The 19,047-nt window shown below is 26.9% G+C and overlaps 1 protein-coding gene across 6 annotated transcripts in view; it reads right to left on the bottom strand.

Moving 5' to 3' along the window:
• The window catches only part of LOC122509786 (chromodomain-helicase-DNA-binding protein 7), a 56,361-nt gene that overhangs the window by 16,022 nt on the left and 21,292 nt on the right, over window positions 1–19,047 (bottom strand). For 5 of the 6 annotated variants that reach the window (XM_043624028.1, XM_043624027.1, XM_043624030.1 and 2 more), the window contains 12 exons: window positions 17,833–18,242; window positions 17,363–17,698; window positions 14,395–14,689; window positions 13,666–14,289; window positions 13,164–13,388; window positions 10,372–10,688; window positions 9,166–10,002; window positions 8,883–9,078; window positions 7,929–8,529; window positions 7,097–7,616; window positions 2,366–2,455; window positions 41–238 (listed from right to left, as the gene is read on the bottom strand). In XM_043624028.1, coding sequence (XP_043479963.1) covers window positions 41–238; window positions 2,366–2,455; window positions 7,097–7,616; window positions 7,929–8,529; window positions 8,883–9,078; window positions 9,166–10,002; window positions 10,372–10,688; window positions 13,164–13,388; window positions 13,666–14,289; window positions 14,395–14,689; window positions 17,363–17,698; window positions 17,833–18,242 — 4,649 coding nt within the window. The remainder of the gene's footprint in view (window positions 1–40; window positions 239–2,365; window positions 2,456–7,096; window positions 7,617–7,928; window positions 8,530–8,882; window positions 9,079–9,165; window positions 10,003–10,371; window positions 10,689–13,163; window positions 13,389–13,665; window positions 14,290–14,394; window positions 14,690–17,362; window positions 17,699–17,832; window positions 18,243–19,047) is intronic. The other variant, XM_043624031.1, reaches the window with a different exon arrangement.

A 19,047-nucleotide genomic window follows, 5' to 3' on the forward strand; every position in this document is an offset into this window, starting at 1 on the left:
CAGAAAAAAAAATAGTGGCAAGAGAAGAAATTGTACTTACTTATTTTGAGTGGTCTGTATCTGAGTCGGGGAAGGGAGAGGACAGCTTGAAATGAAAGAAAGCGTAGGATCGGCCCTCATCTGGTCGTAATTCTCATAGCCGTGCTTGTAGCATCCTACGATTAAGGACTTGTCTGCCGTTGAATCCCACCATTTCGCTGGTCGGTCTGCCAATTGTGGAGTATTCATCCGCAACGCACTGTGAGGCGGTTTTCATTTACAATTTTCCAATCGTTAAATATGCCAATCAAGAGTTCATAATAACTCAAATAAATTCTTCAATTTTGACAAGTTCTTTTTACTTTAGAGAAAATTTCAGATCTTATTTTCGAGTCAATCGATTAAATATCGTCTAAAGTAGTCGCCGACTGATTTTCAAAAACTACAATATTTAACAAAAAATTATTCTCAAGATGTTAACAAAATCAGGAAATGAACAGAATTTTATGACAAATTTTTACATTTGTTGTAAAATATATACATATGTAAAGTTTAAGTGTATAAGATATTCAACGCAAAACTTCAATTACTCTCAACAAATTTTAATAAGCTATTCGAAAGAATTTAATTATTTTCAAAAATTTTAATGAAATTCATTACAGGAATTCAATTATTTCCAAACCAATTTTAATAAAATTCCTCAAAAGAAAACAATTATTTTTAAAAATTGTTTAATAAAATATTTCGCAAAAGTTTAATCATGTTAATATAATAAAAATCTTCAAAAAAATACAATTATTTTCGAAAATTTTGATAACATTCTTCCCTAAAAATGTCATTATTAAAAAAAAAAAATTTTATAAAACTTTTTATAAGAATTCAAAATATTTTTTATACAATTTTAATTTAATAAATGAGAAGAATTTAATTATTTTCAAAAATTTTAATGAAATTCATCGCAGGAATTCAATTATTTTCAGTAAAATTGATAAAATTTTAATAAAATTGAATTGAACTCAATTTTTTCCTGAAAGAATTATTTCCAGTACAATTTTAATATACATAATTGAACTAAATTGAATTTTTTCTTGAAAGAATTCAATTATTTTCGAGAATTTCGATAAAATTCTAATATAATACATTTAATTTCATAAATTAATAAAATTCTTCATACTATTTCCAACATTTTAAATAAAATTCTACTGCAAAGATTAAAATTATTAAAAAAAATTCTAAAAGTTAGAAAAATTATGTTTTTTCTAAAAAAATGATAAACGTTTAAAAATCAGTAAAGTGGCGATTTTCTTTTCCTATTTCTTTATATTTATCAACAGGAAAGAAAAAAAGTTAAGAAAATCTAAAATTTCATTGCAAGTATTTCCTATTTGGTAAGTTTTTATTTTATTATATTATGTATTCTATTTCTCGTAGTTTATAAATTGAGAAAAAAACTGCAAAACTAGGTTATTTGACAGGTAAACTTTAAAATAATATTTTACCTATTTTCCATATATGTATCTTTAAATATATATATACCTAAGTATTTAGCTAAAATTTAGTAAAATTATTGTAGTCATTCTTGGTAAAATCTATTTTTTTACACTTTTGTCGTGATTTGTATAATTTTTTAGCAGAAAAATTGACAATTTTCATCAATTCATACACTTTAAATTCATATAAATCCTATTTTACAGTAAATTAGACAAATTTCTTTCATTTTGTGATATTGATAGAAATTTTGCAGAATATCATAGTTCTTTAAAATTAGTCAGCGACAATCTTAGTCGAAATATAATAGATTGAGACCCTTTATCTACTTCGAACTCGAGAAAGAAGAAAAAAAACACCAAAAAGAAAAAATAATTTCAGCCAAAAACGAGAATACTAATTTTTTGAATAGAAATAAAAGATAAAAATTGCAATTAGAGTCAAATATCGTCATTTTTTTACGTTTCTCGGTCAGATGAATTCTGCCCTCTAAACACAGTGCACTGCTTTTTTCGACTCTTACCAGTTTTTTATGATGTGACACGATTTATTCCCGTTCAGGCCGTTCATCAAGTATTTTGCTCATTAATATTTGCATAATGTGAGAGTGAATGGAATTTGATCTTTTTTATTTGTAATATTAGTAGCACAGGGGATGTGAGAAATATCATTTACGTATATAGCTACAAGAAAGGGCAGCTCTATGAGCATTCCATGTACATGTCCCAGGATAAACAAATACATTGCACATGCAACTAGAAGCTGCGAAAGCACGTATGTAAGTGCGTGAATATTAATAAACTTTTTTCATTTTCTTTTGTTTTGTTTGTGAGAAATAAACAAATTATTAAATTGAAACAGAAATAAAAGCGGTTTTTTCTTGTGAAGCTATACTGACCTTACGTGAACGCCGTCAGAAATGTGTTGCACTAGATCACCGATTATTTCGTGCTTGATGTAATACAGCATTCTTACTCGTAATAAAACTCTGTAACGGAAGAAAATTTTTAAATGCTTACAATATTTCATATATTTCGTATTTTTCATATTTATATTTTTCATATATTTCGTATTTTTTCGAATAATTATATTTTTCATAATTAGCAAAACTACAAGCGCGCGTGAAATATTAATTCTCATTGTTCATTGTTTAATTCCATTAAAGATTTACTTTTTGAAATTTAATGAAAATTCTTCATTTTTTAAAAAATATAATTTTTCTAACAGTTTTTCTTTAAATTTAATTACTTGAACAACTTGTATACAAATCGCTAAGATATTTCTAACAGCAACTTGAATGTAAGATATTTTTGATTAAATAATTAAACTATCCTGGTGGGTCAAAATAAGTGAAACCGGCCACTTGAAAAATTTTTGTCTCCAATTTTCAAGTTATCTATGATTTTTGGTAGATATATGAGTACACTTTTTCCCTCTAAAATATTTTTCAAAAAAAAAATTTATTTTTGCAATAATCAGGTATTGAAGTTTTGGGTCATTTTATTTTCATTTTATTATTACTTTGAAACAAATAAAGATAATTAAGTAATTTTTTTTTAAATTAAAGCTTAAAGTCTATACTTTAAAGATGAAATAAAGCGATTGGTAAAAAATGAAAATTTATAATTGTTATTAACAATTCTTTTAAACAATTGCAAATTGAAGAATGTACTCAATATTTTTGAAAGTTTAAATTAAAATATATTGATGCGCAAAACTATAAGGATTCATTTTAAAAAAAAAAAATTAGTAACCTCCAATATTATAGAAATTATGTAAATTTTTCTGACAAAATGCAGACGAAAATTGACTCAAGTTCCTGGAAAAAGATAAAATTGCAAACGAATAAATAAGATCTTCTTTTGTTTTGTTAGAAACTTCACGCTTTCAAGCGGATTTTTAAGATTAAAAATCGATTTTCGCCTGCATTTTGGCATAAAAATCCACACTATTTCTATAATATTGGAGGTTACTGATTTTTCTTTTTTTTAAATAAATCCTTATAGTTTTGCGCATCAATATATCGTAATTTAATCTTTCAAAAACATTGAGAACATTCTTCAATTCGCAATTGTTTAAAAGAATTGTTAATAACAATTATAAATTTTCATTTTTTAGCAATCGCTTTATTTCATCTTTAAAGTATAGACTTTAAGGTTTAATTTAAAAAAAAATTACTTAATTATCTTTATTTGTTTCAAAGTAATAATAAAATGAAAATAAAATGACCCAAAACTTCAATACATACCTGATTACTTCAAAAATAAAATTTTTTTTTGAAAAATATTTTAGGGGGAAAAAGTGTACTCATATATCTACCAAAAATCACACTGAAAAAAAAATTCGGCAGAATGTGCTTTTTACTCAGGCAATTTTTGCCTAAGAACAAAAGCAATACACGTAAAGCAATTTATTGTTTCTTTTAAAAGCAAAAATTGCCTTTTTTTAAAAGAAACAATTGCTTTACGTGTATTGCTTTTGTTCTTAGGCAAAAATTGCCTGAGTAAAAAGCACATTCTGCCGAATTTTTTTTTCAGTGCACAGATAACTTGAAAATTGGAGACAAAAATTTTTCAAGTGGCCGGTTTCACTTATTTTGACCCTGGTAATAAGTAAACAAATAAAATTCATTAAAATATAAAATTTATTTAAATGAAATTTGCCAAAAATTTCAATTGTTTCAATTTTTTAAAATTATTTTAGGACATACAATTATTTTTAAAAATTTTAATTACATTTCATCAAGAAACAATTTTTCGGAATTTCTGAATTAAATTATTCAAAACTTCAATACTTTTTGTCAAATAAAAATTTAAAAACTTATTCTTATTTATTTTTCTACAGGAATTAAAATTTCATCCTAATTTCAATAAAAAACCTTTTGAAATTTAATTATTTCTAAAAACTGCAACTAGTATTTCTTCCAAAATTCAATTATTTATTTAGAATTTTTAAATTAAATTATTCAAAACTTTAAGAATAAAAAAAAAATAATGAAATTAATAATTTTTTTTAAAATAAAAATTTTAATATTTTTATACTTTTGGTTCCCTTAAATTTTTTTTTTTAATTTAATTAATTCCGAAAATTTTTGTTATAACGCTTTAAGGAGGTTGTTTACATGTATGCAGACCTTCAGAAAAATATTTAATTGACATTAAAGAATTTTTTAATATTATTGTTATTCGTATCTTCTGGAAGAACAAATATCAATTTTCAAGAAAAAAATTTGAAACTTACAAAAATTGTTTATTTAGTCATTTTGCATATGATCAAAGTTTTCTTCATATCAAAAGGTTAAACTTTTTCAAAACTGATTCGATTTAAGTCAATGATGGCTTATTTTCTTCAGAAAAATATTCTCTATAACTTGACCGCTCAGATTTATAAACAAATACACCGTTTTCAAAATATGCTTATTTGTTTAAAAAAAGTGATTTAATTTAAAAAAAAAATTTTAAACAAATAAACATATTTTGAAAACGGTGTATTTGTTTATAAATCTGAGCGGTCAAGTTATAGAGAATAATTTTCTGAAGAAAATAAGCCATCACTGACTTAAATCGAATCAGTTTTGAAAAAGTTCAACCTTTTGATATGAAGAAAACTTTGATCATATGCAAAATGACTAAATAAACAATTTTTGTAAGTTTCAAATTTTTTTCTTGAAAATTGATATTTGTTCTTCCAGAAGATACGAATAACAATAATATTAAAAAATTCTTTAATGTCAATTCAATATTTTTTCTGAAGGTCTGCATACCTGTAAACAACCTCTTTAAATATTCAATTATTTTCTCAAATTTTAACTTTAATTTATTTTAAATCAATTCCTACCAGAATTCAACGACGAGAATTTAATTACTATTTTTCAGAAACCTAATTTTTTTCAGAATTTCCAAATTAAATCTTTCAAATTTCAATCATTTTTGTATAATAAATATTTAAATACTTACCTATTGTTCTTTATTTGCTTAAAATTTCAAAATACTTTCAATGTAAAACCATTGGAAAAATTTTTTATGAAAATTTAAACTGCAAATCTTCCAAAATTCAAATATTTTGTTAGAATTTTTGAATAATATTTAAAACTTTTAATTTTTGAGGAAGCTATTAATTATTTTTTATATTTAAATACATATTCTGATACTTTTACGGCAGTTAGAATTTCAAAGATTGGAATTTAAAAACTTTTTGAAATTTTAATATTATTTTTAAAGAATCCTACTTTAACACTTTTAATTATTTCCTAATGTTTTGACTAAAATTCTTTTTTAAATCAATTCTCATCAGAATTCAATTATTTAAATGCAAAAATAAATAATTAAACAACACTAATTTCAAGTGAGGACAGATTATGTCGATTACAGGCCTCGAACTACCTTTGGCATTGAAAATTACCGTACTTTACGTACCAAAAAAGGAAAAATTAGTGACCAATTTACGTACCAAAATTTGTAATTTTTCATTTAAAGTGCCGACTTTAAATCGCAAAATAGAATGATTTAGTTTAAATAATTACATGGATTTCAATCAACATATTTTTATTAGTTTAGAAAATCTTAAAATTAAAATAATATTTTATTTATGTTCTTATGTAAATTAAGAAGTTTTTGAATTTCTTTAAGAGTTCATACCACTTTGTCAACTTCAAAAAATTAAATTTTTTTACGGATTTTGAAAGTAAAATATCTCAAAAATGTTGTGTAAAATTTTAGAAAGATCTCAGCACTTTAAATATATTATTTTAGGTGACATTTGAACGCGTACAAAGGCTATGTACTTACATAGTTACTAGTTGCATCAGTAAATTTTTAGATTATCAGTAACTCAATTCACATTTTTTCATGCTGTGTATTCTATTGTTAAATTTTAAATAATTAAATGAAACAATATTTTTTTTAATAAAACGACGTTTTCTATATAGTTAAAGAGTGTCTTTGTTAAACTATAAAAGACCTAAATCAATAAAATTTACATGGATCATAAAAAAATTCTACAAAAAAGCTAAATTTTGAGGCATGTATAGTGGTATGAACCCTTTATTAACTAAATATGACTTTCGTTTTCGACCAATCACTGTTTCTGAAAATGATCACCGTCAGCGGATTGATCGGAAAGTGAATGTGAATAAAAATAGAGAAGGCATCACTAAATGTGTCACGCTCTGAGGAAAGGTACCTAAGAAGCAAAAAATTTAGGTTAGGTTTTTAATTTTTTTGAGTAAAAATACAGAAAGAGAATCAATTATTAATTAAAAGTTGTTGGTCTACAAGTCTTCATTATATTCAAAATATTCAATGAAAATTGGTTTCACATTCAAATAATTAAAAATAAACTTTTAATCAAGATAAATCTAACTCGAACCCAACCTATAATTCGTTTGCTTCTTAGGTACCTTTCTTGGGAGCGCGTCACAAATATTTATTCACAATCTGTATACATATTTTGATTTTTAGTCAAAATGGTCAAAATTACGTACTTTACGGACCTTTTGTCAAAATTACGTACTTTTCCTTAATTTATGTACTCAGTTCGAGGCCTGCGATTATTATAATATAATAATTTTGAATTATGAAAAGTTAGAAAAAATAGAAATTTGTTTGTTTCTTTTAAAAGAATAACTCACTTATTAGCATGGCGACTCAAGTGCTTTTTGTAGTTGCTCTCGAGAAAGATGTCACCGTCGTATTTCTCGGCATTACTCCAGTGATTTGGATCGCTTGGTCCACCGTTGACAATTGCTCCACGTGTTTCGCGTCCCTCGCGAACGCGAGACTTCTTCTTTTGTCTACTATTTCTCCCCGGTGAATTGGCAGGCATTGTCTTTATTTTCTCGCCATTTTCAATTGGAGTGATCAGATCCCAAATGAAGCTGCGAATTTTTTCATCGCCACGATAGTAACGCAAACAATAGAGAAGAATAACACGGGCGCAATCCTCAACGTCAATATCACGCCAGCCGCGTCGGAATTGACTGTGTTGTAAAATTTCGTCCCATCGTCCCCATCCAAATGTCAAAAGGCCCCGTTCAACTTTGAAGCATTCACTTCGGGCCCAACTTCCGTAGACCACTTCGCCTTCACGTGGCACGTACTCGTCGTAGAATTTGCGACTTCTATTTTTGAATTTATCTCTTCGTTTCTTTCCTATTTTAAATTTATATTTCCCTTTTTAACATCAAATTTTCAATAAAAGAACAATATAAAATTTTAGATAAAATGCAATTATAAGATGAACTAGCAAATTATACACACGTGGAACGCGGACTTTAGTTTTCTAATTATTATGCAAATTTTCAAATGTTTCAAATGTTACTTTCAATTTTTAAATAACTTCAGATTAAAAATTATCAAGTTTTCAAAAATCAATTCGTTAATTTTATAATAAAAATGGATAATTATAATTATTATTGTTTCTAAATTAGAAAACATGAATGAAAAAAAGTGCGTGGAACGTACCTCTGCCAGTTAAGCCGCCGCCTAATTCATCATCGCTGTTATCCTCCGAACTGTCCAGTTCTGACATATCGACAACGGACTCATCATGACCGTAACGTTTAATTTGCGTTCTACGTCTAGGCTCAGAAATAACAAGTTCATCCTCCTCCTTCTTCTCGGTTGTGTCGATTTCAGCTTTCTTGGCCCATTTCTTCCAAAAATCAGGATCATCAACATTAATATCGGACCTATTTGACGAACAGGCGAAGCTTGCTTTTGAAAATGTTGAACCCTTCTCCGCTTCAATTGTAATAATTTGCGTTCTCCTCTCTAAAATAATATCAATATCTTCCTCGCAGAATTTATCGCCTGCATTATCGTCGTCCATAATGGCTCCATAAGCTCCTTTCTTCAATAGATCCTCAATTTCTTTTTTTGTTAATTGCTTATTATTGGGATCCTTGCCACCTTGCGTTGTATTCATTGATTGAAGAATAGCCTTGTCCAATCCAAGTTTCAACGAAGCCTTGTCAAACATTTCTCGTTCATAGGTATTTCGACAGAGTAGACGATAAACCTTGACCATTTTTTGTTGGCCGATTCGATGACAACGCGCCTGTGCCTGTAAATTAAAAGAGAAAAATAGTTAAGATATAATATAAATAAGATATTTCAAATCTTTCGAAATTCAATTATTTTCTAGAATAATTTAACTTCTTCTCAATGATTAAGAATTCATTGATTTTCATAATCTTTAATTTAAAATTTTATTTTATCAAATTTTTTTTTAAATTTCAATTTTATAAATACTTTTTAATTACATATTTTTAAAAATTATTAATCTTAAAAGAATTATTGAAAAATAAGTTTTGCAGCGTTTAACTATAGTTATTTTTGTATATAAATAAATTTTATATCAAAATAGTTGTATTTTACGTGGGAAATTATTAAATGATTCCGATTTGTTTAACGTACCTGTAAATCATTTTGAGGATTCCAGTCGCTGTCGTAAATAATCACAGTATCAGCTGCCGTGAGATTAATTCCCAGACCTCCTGCTTTCGTACAAAGCAAAAAGACAAAACGATCAGAATCTGGTTTACTGTATCGATCAATCGCAGCTTGTCTCAAGTTTCCACGAATTCGTCCATCAATCCTCTCATAAGGATATCTAACGAGAAAATAATATTTTAATTGTAGAAAATTTTTCGTCACAAGTAAAAATATTAATAAAATTTTCTTTTTAAAAAAAACCTACTTTTTATAGACAAGATAATCCTCCAGAAGATCCAGGCACTTGACCATTTGACTGAAAATCAAAACCCTATGACCACTGGCCTTAAGTTTCGGTAATAATTTATCGATAAGCACCATTTTTCCAGAACTATTTACTAGAGCTTGATAATAAGCCTCATTATCCTCCTTCTCATGTTTATAATCCAATTGAATTTGATCCTCGGCACCATTAAGCAAAAATGGATGAATACAACACTTTCTTAATTCCATCATTGTATTCATTAAATTTGGAATATTCGCTGACGTCGTACCTTTAGCGAGAAATGAAAAATTCTTTTCCAAAATACCACGATAGTATTTCTTTTGAATATTTGTTAATTCAACTTCAACGACAGTTTCCTCCTTTGGTGCAAGAGATTTTTCAACGTCCTCCTTTAATCGACGCAACATCATTGGTTTTAATAGAAGTTGTAATTTTTGTACTTCCACTTCGCTACTTAAATTTCCAAATTCTTTAAGGAATGCTTCACTACTTGCAAATTGTATTGGTTCTAAGAAATTGAGCAACGAGAACAGTTCATTGACATTATTTTGTAATGGTGTACCGGAAAGAAGTACCCTGTGCTCTAGATTCAATTGTCTCAAACCTTCGAGTAGTTTACAATTACGATTTTTCAATCTATGCGCTTCGTCAATCACACACAGTCTCCAATTATAACCTTTCAGTTCATTAAAGTCGGTTATAATAATTTCAAACGTTGTTATTAGTACGTTAAATTTGATCAAGTCTTTTATTTGCTGCTTCTTGTCATTCTTATAGTAGACCTCGTATTCCTGTAGCATTGTACGACTCGCCGCTCTGTAAAATTAATTTTTAATTTTATATTAAGTTAAAATTTTATTATTACAAATTTCAAATAAAATGAAATAAAAAATTCTTCGCGAGACGAAAAAAGGAACCTAAGAAACAAAAAGTTCTATTATCGTTTTGTCATGAACTAATTATTTTTTAATTAAAAAAAAGAAAAATAATTGAACCGACAGATACTTTAAATATAACAAATGAAAACGAAATATAGCTGAACCGACTGATTTTTTAAATATAATAAAAATTTTAAAATAATTTGTTTGCATTTGACAAACTTGAATTTTTAACCGATAAGTTTTTCTCCTTAGGTTCCTTTTTCTTCGTGTCGCGTCGCAAATATTAAATAATTCAGTCACGTACGATCCGTGATAGACGACGACATTCATTTCCGTCCAACCCTCGAATTCCCTTTGCCAATTTGGAATAGTGGATAAGGGAGCAATTATCAGGAATGGACCGCGAATTCCATATTTATATACAGCGTCGACAAAAGTCAAGGACTGAATGGTTTTACCGAGACCCATTTCATCGGCTAGAATACAATTGTGTCCATTGTACCACGAAAAGAGTAACCAATTTAAGCCTTCAAGTTGATAGGGCCTCAAACTGTTGTTGCTTTTATAAATTGGCGATTTTTCCAATTTCTCCCAACCTGAAGCTGGCGGCTTTTTCTTCGGCTGGAAAATATTAAATATTTTATTAAGAAACTAGCAAATATTACGAGCGAAACACGATATTTAATTTATAATTATCCAAGTTACAAAATTTATTTTCAACAACACCAATTTTTTATTTTTGAATAATTTCAGAATTCAATTATTTTTCGAAGGTAAACAAATTCATCACAGGAAATCAATTATTTTCAATACAATTTTAATAAACTTCTGCGAAAGAATTCAATTATCTTTATAAATAATAAACTTCCTCACAGGAATTCAATTATTTTTAAAAGGATTTATTAAAATACTTCTTAAAAATTTCATTATTTTCATAAGTAATCAAATTATTTGATGGAATTCAACTGTATTCATAACAATTTGAACAAATTTCTTCAAATCAATTCATTTATTTTCAAAAATTTTAATAACATTCCTCGAGTGAATCCATTAAGGCTATGTTATTCAGTGGTCACGTGCCCCATATACTTTACTATGGAAAAACTTCACACTGACCTTAATATGAGAACATTCTTCGTAAAAATTAAATTATTTTCTATACACAATTTTATTAAAATTTCCTGATAGAATTCAATTATCTTCATGAATAATAATATTCTTCTTCAGAATTCAATTTTCTTCATAAGTAATCAAATTCTTCGCAGGAGTTGGATTATTTTTAATATAATTTGAATTAAACTGTATGCAAATGGAATTATTTCAAATTCATTATTATCTACTTTTAAAAATTTTAATAAACTTCTTCAAAATAATTCAATTATTTTCTAAAATTTCAATAAAATTTCACGAAGAAATTCAATTATTTTCAGTTTTTAAATAATAAAATTATTCCCAGGAATTCAATTTTATTTTTAAAAAGTTGTAATAATATTCTACGTCAAAATTCAATTACTTTCAAAAAATTTTAATAATTTATGCAAAAGAATTCAATTACTTTTGTAAGTTGTTAAATTCATGACAAAAATTCAATTGTTTTCAAAACAATTTTAATAAAATCTTTCGAAAGAATTCAATTATAATAAATAATAAAATTCTTCATTAGAATTCAACTATTTTCTCATAAGTAATAATATTCTTGTCAGGAAGTTAATTATTTGCAATACAATTAAAATTCCTCAAAAGAATCCAATTATTTTTAACACAATTTTAATAACCTTCTGCGAAAAAATTCGATCATTTTCATAAGTAATCAAATTCTTGGCAGAAATTTAATTATTTTCAGTTCAATTTTAATAAAATAAAATTTTTTCTTGAATGAATTCATTTATGTATTTTCAAAATTATAATAAAATTCTTCGAAGGAATTCAATTATTTTCGTAAGTAATCAAATTCATCACAGGAATTCAATTATTTTAAGAAATGTTAATAAAATTTTGTTGAAAGAACTCTATTATTTTTAAGAAGATTAACTAGAATTCTTTACAAGAATTCAATTTTTTTCATAAATAATGAAATTATTCGTGTAAATTAAATTATTTTCTATAAAATTTTATTCAAATTTTATCGATAGAAATCAATTATTATTTTTAAAAAATTTTAATAAAATTCTTTCACAAGAATTTAATTATCTTCAAAAATAAGAATATTCTTCGCAATAAATAAATGTTCTTCATAAGTAAAAAACTTCTTCGCAGGATTGAAATTATTTTTGCCATAATTTGAATAGAATTTCTCGAAATAATTAAATTATTTTAAACAAATTTAATTAAATTCTTCTAAAAAAGAAGATATTGTCAAATATATTGTTAAAATTCTTTATAAGAGTTGAATTATTTCCAATGCAATTTTAATTTGAATCTTTAAAACAATTGAATTACAGTCAATACAATTTTAGTTTTACTTTTTAATTCACTTATTATGCTAAATTATGGAAAATAATATAATTTCTAAATGTTTCTTTCAAAAATAGTATTAAAAAATTATTAATAGAAAAGAAGAAGATAGATAGATTGTTAAACAAAGACTTTCACGAAAGTTAATAGTTTCTTTTTAATTTCTGAATTGATTCAAAGCTAAATTAACAAATTGAATTTAGTTCCCGAGTTGATACAAAGCTTAATTAATAATCTGAATTTAGTTTCCTGTGGAAATTAAATTAACAAACTGAATTTAATTTTGTTTCGATTCCAAAATGAATTTAGTTTCATGTTGAACCGAAACTAAATAAACAAAATGAATTTAGTTTCGTGACGACTCAAAGCTAAATAATTGAATTTAAAAATGAAAAACTGAATTTATTTCAGTGTAAATCTTAAATAAATGTCTGAGAAACTCAATTATTTAGTTTAAATTTAAAAACGAGTCAATATAAAACTGAATTCGATTTGGTAGTAATTTTAGTTTCGAGTCGACACGAAACTAAATTGAAAATAAATTTCTAATTTAGTTTTGTTTCATTATCATTACCCCTGTTGTTAAATGTTGAAATTATTGTTAATTTTTTTTTCTAATTGATAATTTACACTCCATCTTACCTTCCATTGATCTTTAGGTGGAAGTTTGTTAAACCTATGGAAGAGTGCAATTTTTTCTGGATCAACGTCTTCCTCCAGTTCCCATGTTGAGTCCTCGTATTGAAGAGAGCGCCATTTGACCAAGAAATGCCGAACCGTTTCACCAGTCGTAGGATCCGTATGTGTTGCTTCGTCTAACACTCGGTCCACTTCAATAAAGTCGGGATTAAATGGATCGTCTTCAGTCTGTAAAATGAAAACGAATCGTAAATTTCTTTTTTCTCCTATATCAAGTTTTCAGTTTTTCAAAAAGTAAAATATAAAGAATTTTTAATAAAATTGTGTTAAATTTATGGAAGAGTGCAATTTTTTCTGGATCACAAAAATTCTAGACCAAAAAAAAAAAAAATTAAAATATAGATATATAATAAAATAAATAATAACATATTAAAAAAATTTTAAAATATAAAGAAATCAATAAAAATAACTTCTAAACCTGAGAAAAAGGCGAACAAAAACTTACATTTTCAAAAATATTCGTATTCTGTTGAAGTTTCTGCTTAAATCGCTTCAATTTCGCTTGGATTCTCTTGTCACCTTTATAGAGTTCTTCCTCTGTTTTCCATTCGCAGTGAAGATATGAGAAGTTACGATATTTCACCAAATACTCTTCAACTTCAATCCATTGAGGTTTGGCTTCGGTACTTGTGTCTAAAGATATCGGTGTCGTTGGAACGAGTTCTTTGCCCTTGCTTTCATCACCATCATCATTTTCTTTTTCAATGTCTTTGTCTTTCTCCATCTCCGTCTCTGTCTCCGTTTCTTTTTCTTTTTCTGTTTCTTTAGTCTCTTCATCGTCACTTTTGTCTTCCTTGGTCGTCTCAACTTTCTCTTCGTTCTCCTCTTCTTCTTTTTCCTTTTCCTTTTCTTCTTCTTCTTTTGGTTTTTCATCTTTCGTGTCTTTCTCGACAGTCGCCGTCTCCGCTTCTTTATCGTCAACCTCAGATTTAGGTTCTTCAGTCTTTTCAGTCTTTTCTTCCTCCTCTTCCTTTTTCACTTCAACTACTGGCGCTGGTTTCACCTCTCGCTTGCCCATGCGAGCAACCAGGAAATGCTGAACTACCATCGAGTCCTCGTCAGTCGTGTTCTTTGGAAAATAAGAAAAAAATCGTTGTGTAAGCAGGAAATATGAATGAAATCAAGAAATTTCTATTTTTTAAATCTTTTTTGATAAATACAATGTTATACTTACAATATATACAAAGTTTGGCTTGTTCGGTCCAATTTCTCCGCCTTCAACAGGCTCTTTCTTGACTGATGTCGGTTTCGATTGACCTGAAGATTCAGATTTCTTGTTGGATTGAGCGTCTTGAAGGGGAACTTCATCGTCGGAGAAGCGAAGCATCACGTCATCGACGTACTTCTTTCGATGTGTATTTCTCGCTGATCTTCGTTTATTCAGATCGTCCCCGGCTTCCGGTGATGGTGGAGGCGTAGCTGCCAATTCCTCGCCATCCGAATCCGGAGCAATTCGACTCTTTCGTTTTCTGCGGCGAAAAAAAGCAAAAAAACTTCATTACGATTTTCTTGTTTAGCAAACTTAATATTATAGTATCTAAACATATTTGTATAAATATCAGGGTTGCCACAAAAATTTGATTTTGTTTTCCCTGATATCCAGACAGAATTTTGACTTTTTCCTTGAAGGAAAAGACTTTTTCACTAAATAATATTCTAAAAATCATTAGATGCAAACTGTAAAAAGTTTCGATATAATTTTCTACAGAAAAAAAGGAAGAACTTTCAAAATTATTGGAAAAGTAATTCTTCTTGTCATACTGTTGGAAATATTTACATATATGTGACGCGACACGAGAAAAGGGACCTATCGCCGCAAAAGAGAATTTTACAGGGAGAGCGTTTAAAGCGACGCCATGCGCAGAAAACCCGTGTATTTACGCGTACATGCTTAACTTTCGGGCTTTATATTATTAACACTATTTAAGTTTTTCAACTTTTGATTTTTTCACGTGAAAGAGCAAAGAATAATCTATCGAATAGCACCATAATCTCAAAATCGATTTTTTTAACGATAGGTCCCTTCTCTCGTGTCGCGTCACATATATAAAAATATTCCAAATATCCAAATAAAAATAAAAATTTGTTCCAAAGAATTGGAAAAATTTCCTAATAAAATTGTTTTTTAAAGAAAAGTTTCGAAACATCAATAATTTTTCTTTCAAATAAATATTTCAGCAATGTTATTTTTTCACAGGAATTAAAATTTTCAAAACTTTCAAATTCTAAACCTTTTGATATTCAATAATTTATAAGAATTTCTTTTGTATGTAATTTCTTAAAAATTATTTTTGTGATTTCAATTTAATTATCTTCTAGAAATTTTAACTAAAATTGTTCTTTAAATCAATTATCTATATTCAGTCAGTCGCTAATTCAAATTAGTAAACATTTTTACTAATTCAAATTTAGAGAGTACTTATAAAAAATTTTATAATTTCTACATACAAAATAAATAAATAAATAAATACATAACTTTAAATACAATTTATTGATAAAATATTAGAAATATAAAGAACATAGATTTAAGAAACATCAATCAAAATTGTTTTTAAATAATTGAATTCTTTTGAGAATTTCTATTAAAATAATTGATATACAAATTATTGAATTAAGAAATTTTTTTGAAAATAATTTAAATTTTGCAATGAATTTTATTAAAATTTTTGAAAATAATTGAATTTTATTACTTTTGAAAATAGTTGAATTACTGCTAAGAATTTAATGGCAAATTTTAAAATAATTGATTTTCGCGAAAAAAAATTATGCAAATTCTATTTTAAATAATTGAATTAATGTAAAATTTTATTTTTTTAAATAATTGAAAGTTTGTATAGAATTTTTTAAAAACTTTTGTTTAATAATTAAATTCTTTCGGGAAATTTTATTAAAATAGTAGTATATTGAAAACCATCGAAGTAAGAAAATTTTTTGAAAATAATTGAAATTTTGCCATGATTTTTATTAAAATCTTTGAAAATATTTGAATTCTTGTGATTAATACTATTATTTACGAAAATAATTGAATTTTGCAATGAATTTTATTAAAATTCCTTAAAATAATTGAACTTTGTCGAAGATTATTATTATTTATTGATAAAGATAATTGAATTGTTGACCACAATTTTTTTAATTTTTTGAAAATAATTGAATTTCAAGTACTTTTTAAGGTTTTTAAGGTTTTCAAGGTAGCTGGACACCCTGAAAATAGTTTATTGATTTTTGCAAAATTGTTCCTAAAATATAAATAAATCAAAACAAAAAGCATATAAATTGAAGTTTAAAATAATTGAATTCGAAATTGATTAAGATCAAAATTTGAAATTTACATTGTTTCAAATTTGTATAAATTGAAATTTAGATCAACTGAATTTGAGCTCAATTAAAAATTGAATTTTCAAAGATTAACAATTTTGCTGAAAAATTAAATTCAGAGGAAAATTTACAAAAAATACGTAAAATAGGTGACATATTGACGAAATAAGTGAAATAGGTGACAAAATATTAAAAAAGTGAAAAAAGGTGAGAAGGTGAGATGGTGAAGTCAGTGATTTCTGTTTTTCGGAGTTTTCAATTAAAATTATTTAAAATTTTAATCTTCTAAAATCTCAATTTGTAATCTTAAAATTTAATTATTCATAAAAATTGTAAAAACTACTTTTATAAAATTTAATTATTTTCCGAGTTTTCAAGTAGTATTATTCGTTAAATAATCTGTAATATTTTTTTATTAAAAAATCAAGTTTTTCAAGAATTAAATAATTGATTACCATAAATTTGATTTCATATTCTGTAGAGTTCAATTATTGTCAGAAAAAAAATTTAAGCTTTCCTATTAAAATTCGTGGTGACTTCAAAGTTCATAAGGCGAACTAAAAGAAATTCAAGAAGAATAGAAGAATATTTCAAATTTTCAAAGTTTCCTGGACACCAAAATCCAGAATTTTCTTACGAATTCTAAATTTTTTTTTCAGTATTTTCCTAATTTTAAAAATTTTGAATCGAAAATTAGGAAAAGTTCCTGACTTTCATTTCCCTAACCAAATTTACTTTCTCTGATTTTTCTGACCTGTGGCAAACCCTGAAATAAGTTTAGAAAATGTTAATAACTTTGTAGAAAAATATGTTAATATGTTACGTACTTGGAACTTCGTGGTGATTTTCCAGCTGTCGATTTACCACCAGAGGGACGTTTTCGACTGGAGGCTTTTTTCTTCGCGGGTGTTGCACTTTCAGTTGCAGCATCTTTGTCCTCCTCTTTCTTATCATCGCCAGCATCGCCCGATTCTCCCTTTTCATCATTTTCGTCCTTCGACTCTGAAACCAATGGTTCTTTTGTCGATGAATCCACTTGCTCATTATCGTCTTGCACTGACGAATTGCTGCACTTAATATCTGAGTCTTGAATTGCTGTCGAATCACTCGCAGAGACATCTTCATTGACATCATCTGTAGACTCTGCTTGAACTGCGGCTTTCCTAAAAATCGAAAAGAAAATAAAGGAAAGGAATGAATAATAATTAATTAATAACGAATGAGTAAAGAATATTTATTCTTTAGTCTTAGAAATATTTAAAACACTTGGTGAATGCAACGAAAAATAGCAACTCACTTTTTACTTCGCTTAGAGCCCTCCTTGACTTCCTTCTCCTTCTTCTTGCGGACCTTCGCCTCTTTCGGCGGTTTCGCCTCCTTCGGTGGCTTAGGTTCCTTTTTCGGTTTCGGCTCTTTTGGTTCCTTGGGTTCTTTCGGCTTTCTTGGCTTTCTGGGCGATCTTGCTTTTCTTGTCTTGTTCCATTCCTCCTCGATGTCACCTGAGGACGGCTTTATGTCTTCAGAGTCGGCCGCGCTGTCCACAACATTGCTGCTGTCTCCTTGAGTGACTAGATTATCAGATAACGGTTGTTCAGCTTGCGGAGTTTGTGGTGTCACAGGAGCTGCCGCTTCCTTATCGGCTTTCTTGCGACTTTTCTTTGCCCTTGGCGTTCCTTTACTACGACCCCGGCCAGTTGTACTCGAAACCTATACACAATTTTCAGTTTCAAGATTCAAGATAAGGCGGGATAATGAGAAACTAAAAGATTATTCAAACAAACTTCAAGGAAGATTAGATAAAGGAAAGAATGAAGGAGAGAGATTTAAAATACTTTCGAGAATGAACAGGTGAAATGTAAGTGAATTCTAATCTACTGTTGGTAAACATATTTTAAAAATAATTTGTAAACATTCCTAATAGGTTGAAATTCATATCGAGTTAAAATCAAAACATCGTCTGATTCATTTTTCTGATTATTAAAAATTAATTAATCTGAATTTGTCCAAATAAAAAAAAAGTTAAGCAATTTATTGAAATAAATAATAATTTAAATAATTTATTGAAAAATTCCTAAGAAGTATTCTGATCTTTCTTTTAACTGGAGATAAAGTTGAGTTACTTTTCGGACCAAAAAGTCCTCTTACCGCAAAATAAAACTAATTTAACTATAAATTATAAAATACCGAATTGTACGATTTTCGTTAAAAGAAAAAAATTCAAATAAAAAAATTCAATAATTGTGACGCAGATTTTTGTGTTTCTTTTTGTTTAAAGTTAAAAAACAATCATGATTAAACAATTACGATTGTCTTTCAAATTTTACAATTTTTTTTTGCTTTGAACTTCTGCAAATTTCTGCTTTGCAACTTTTAATATTTCCAATATTTCATAATTAAAATAATAATAATAATAATAATAATAATAATAATAATAATAATAATAATAATAATAATTTATATTTAAATTTAATTTAATTTATTTATATTGATATTATTATTTAATATTTAATTT

This window comes from Leptopilina heterotoma, unplaced genomic scaffold, assembly GCF_015476425.1.
Source record: "Leptopilina heterotoma isolate Lh14 unplaced genomic scaffold, ASM1547642v1 Lhet_63, whole genome shotgun sequence".
NCBI classification, from domain to species: Eukaryota; Metazoa; Arthropoda; class Insecta; order Hymenoptera; family Figitidae; genus Leptopilina; species Leptopilina heterotoma.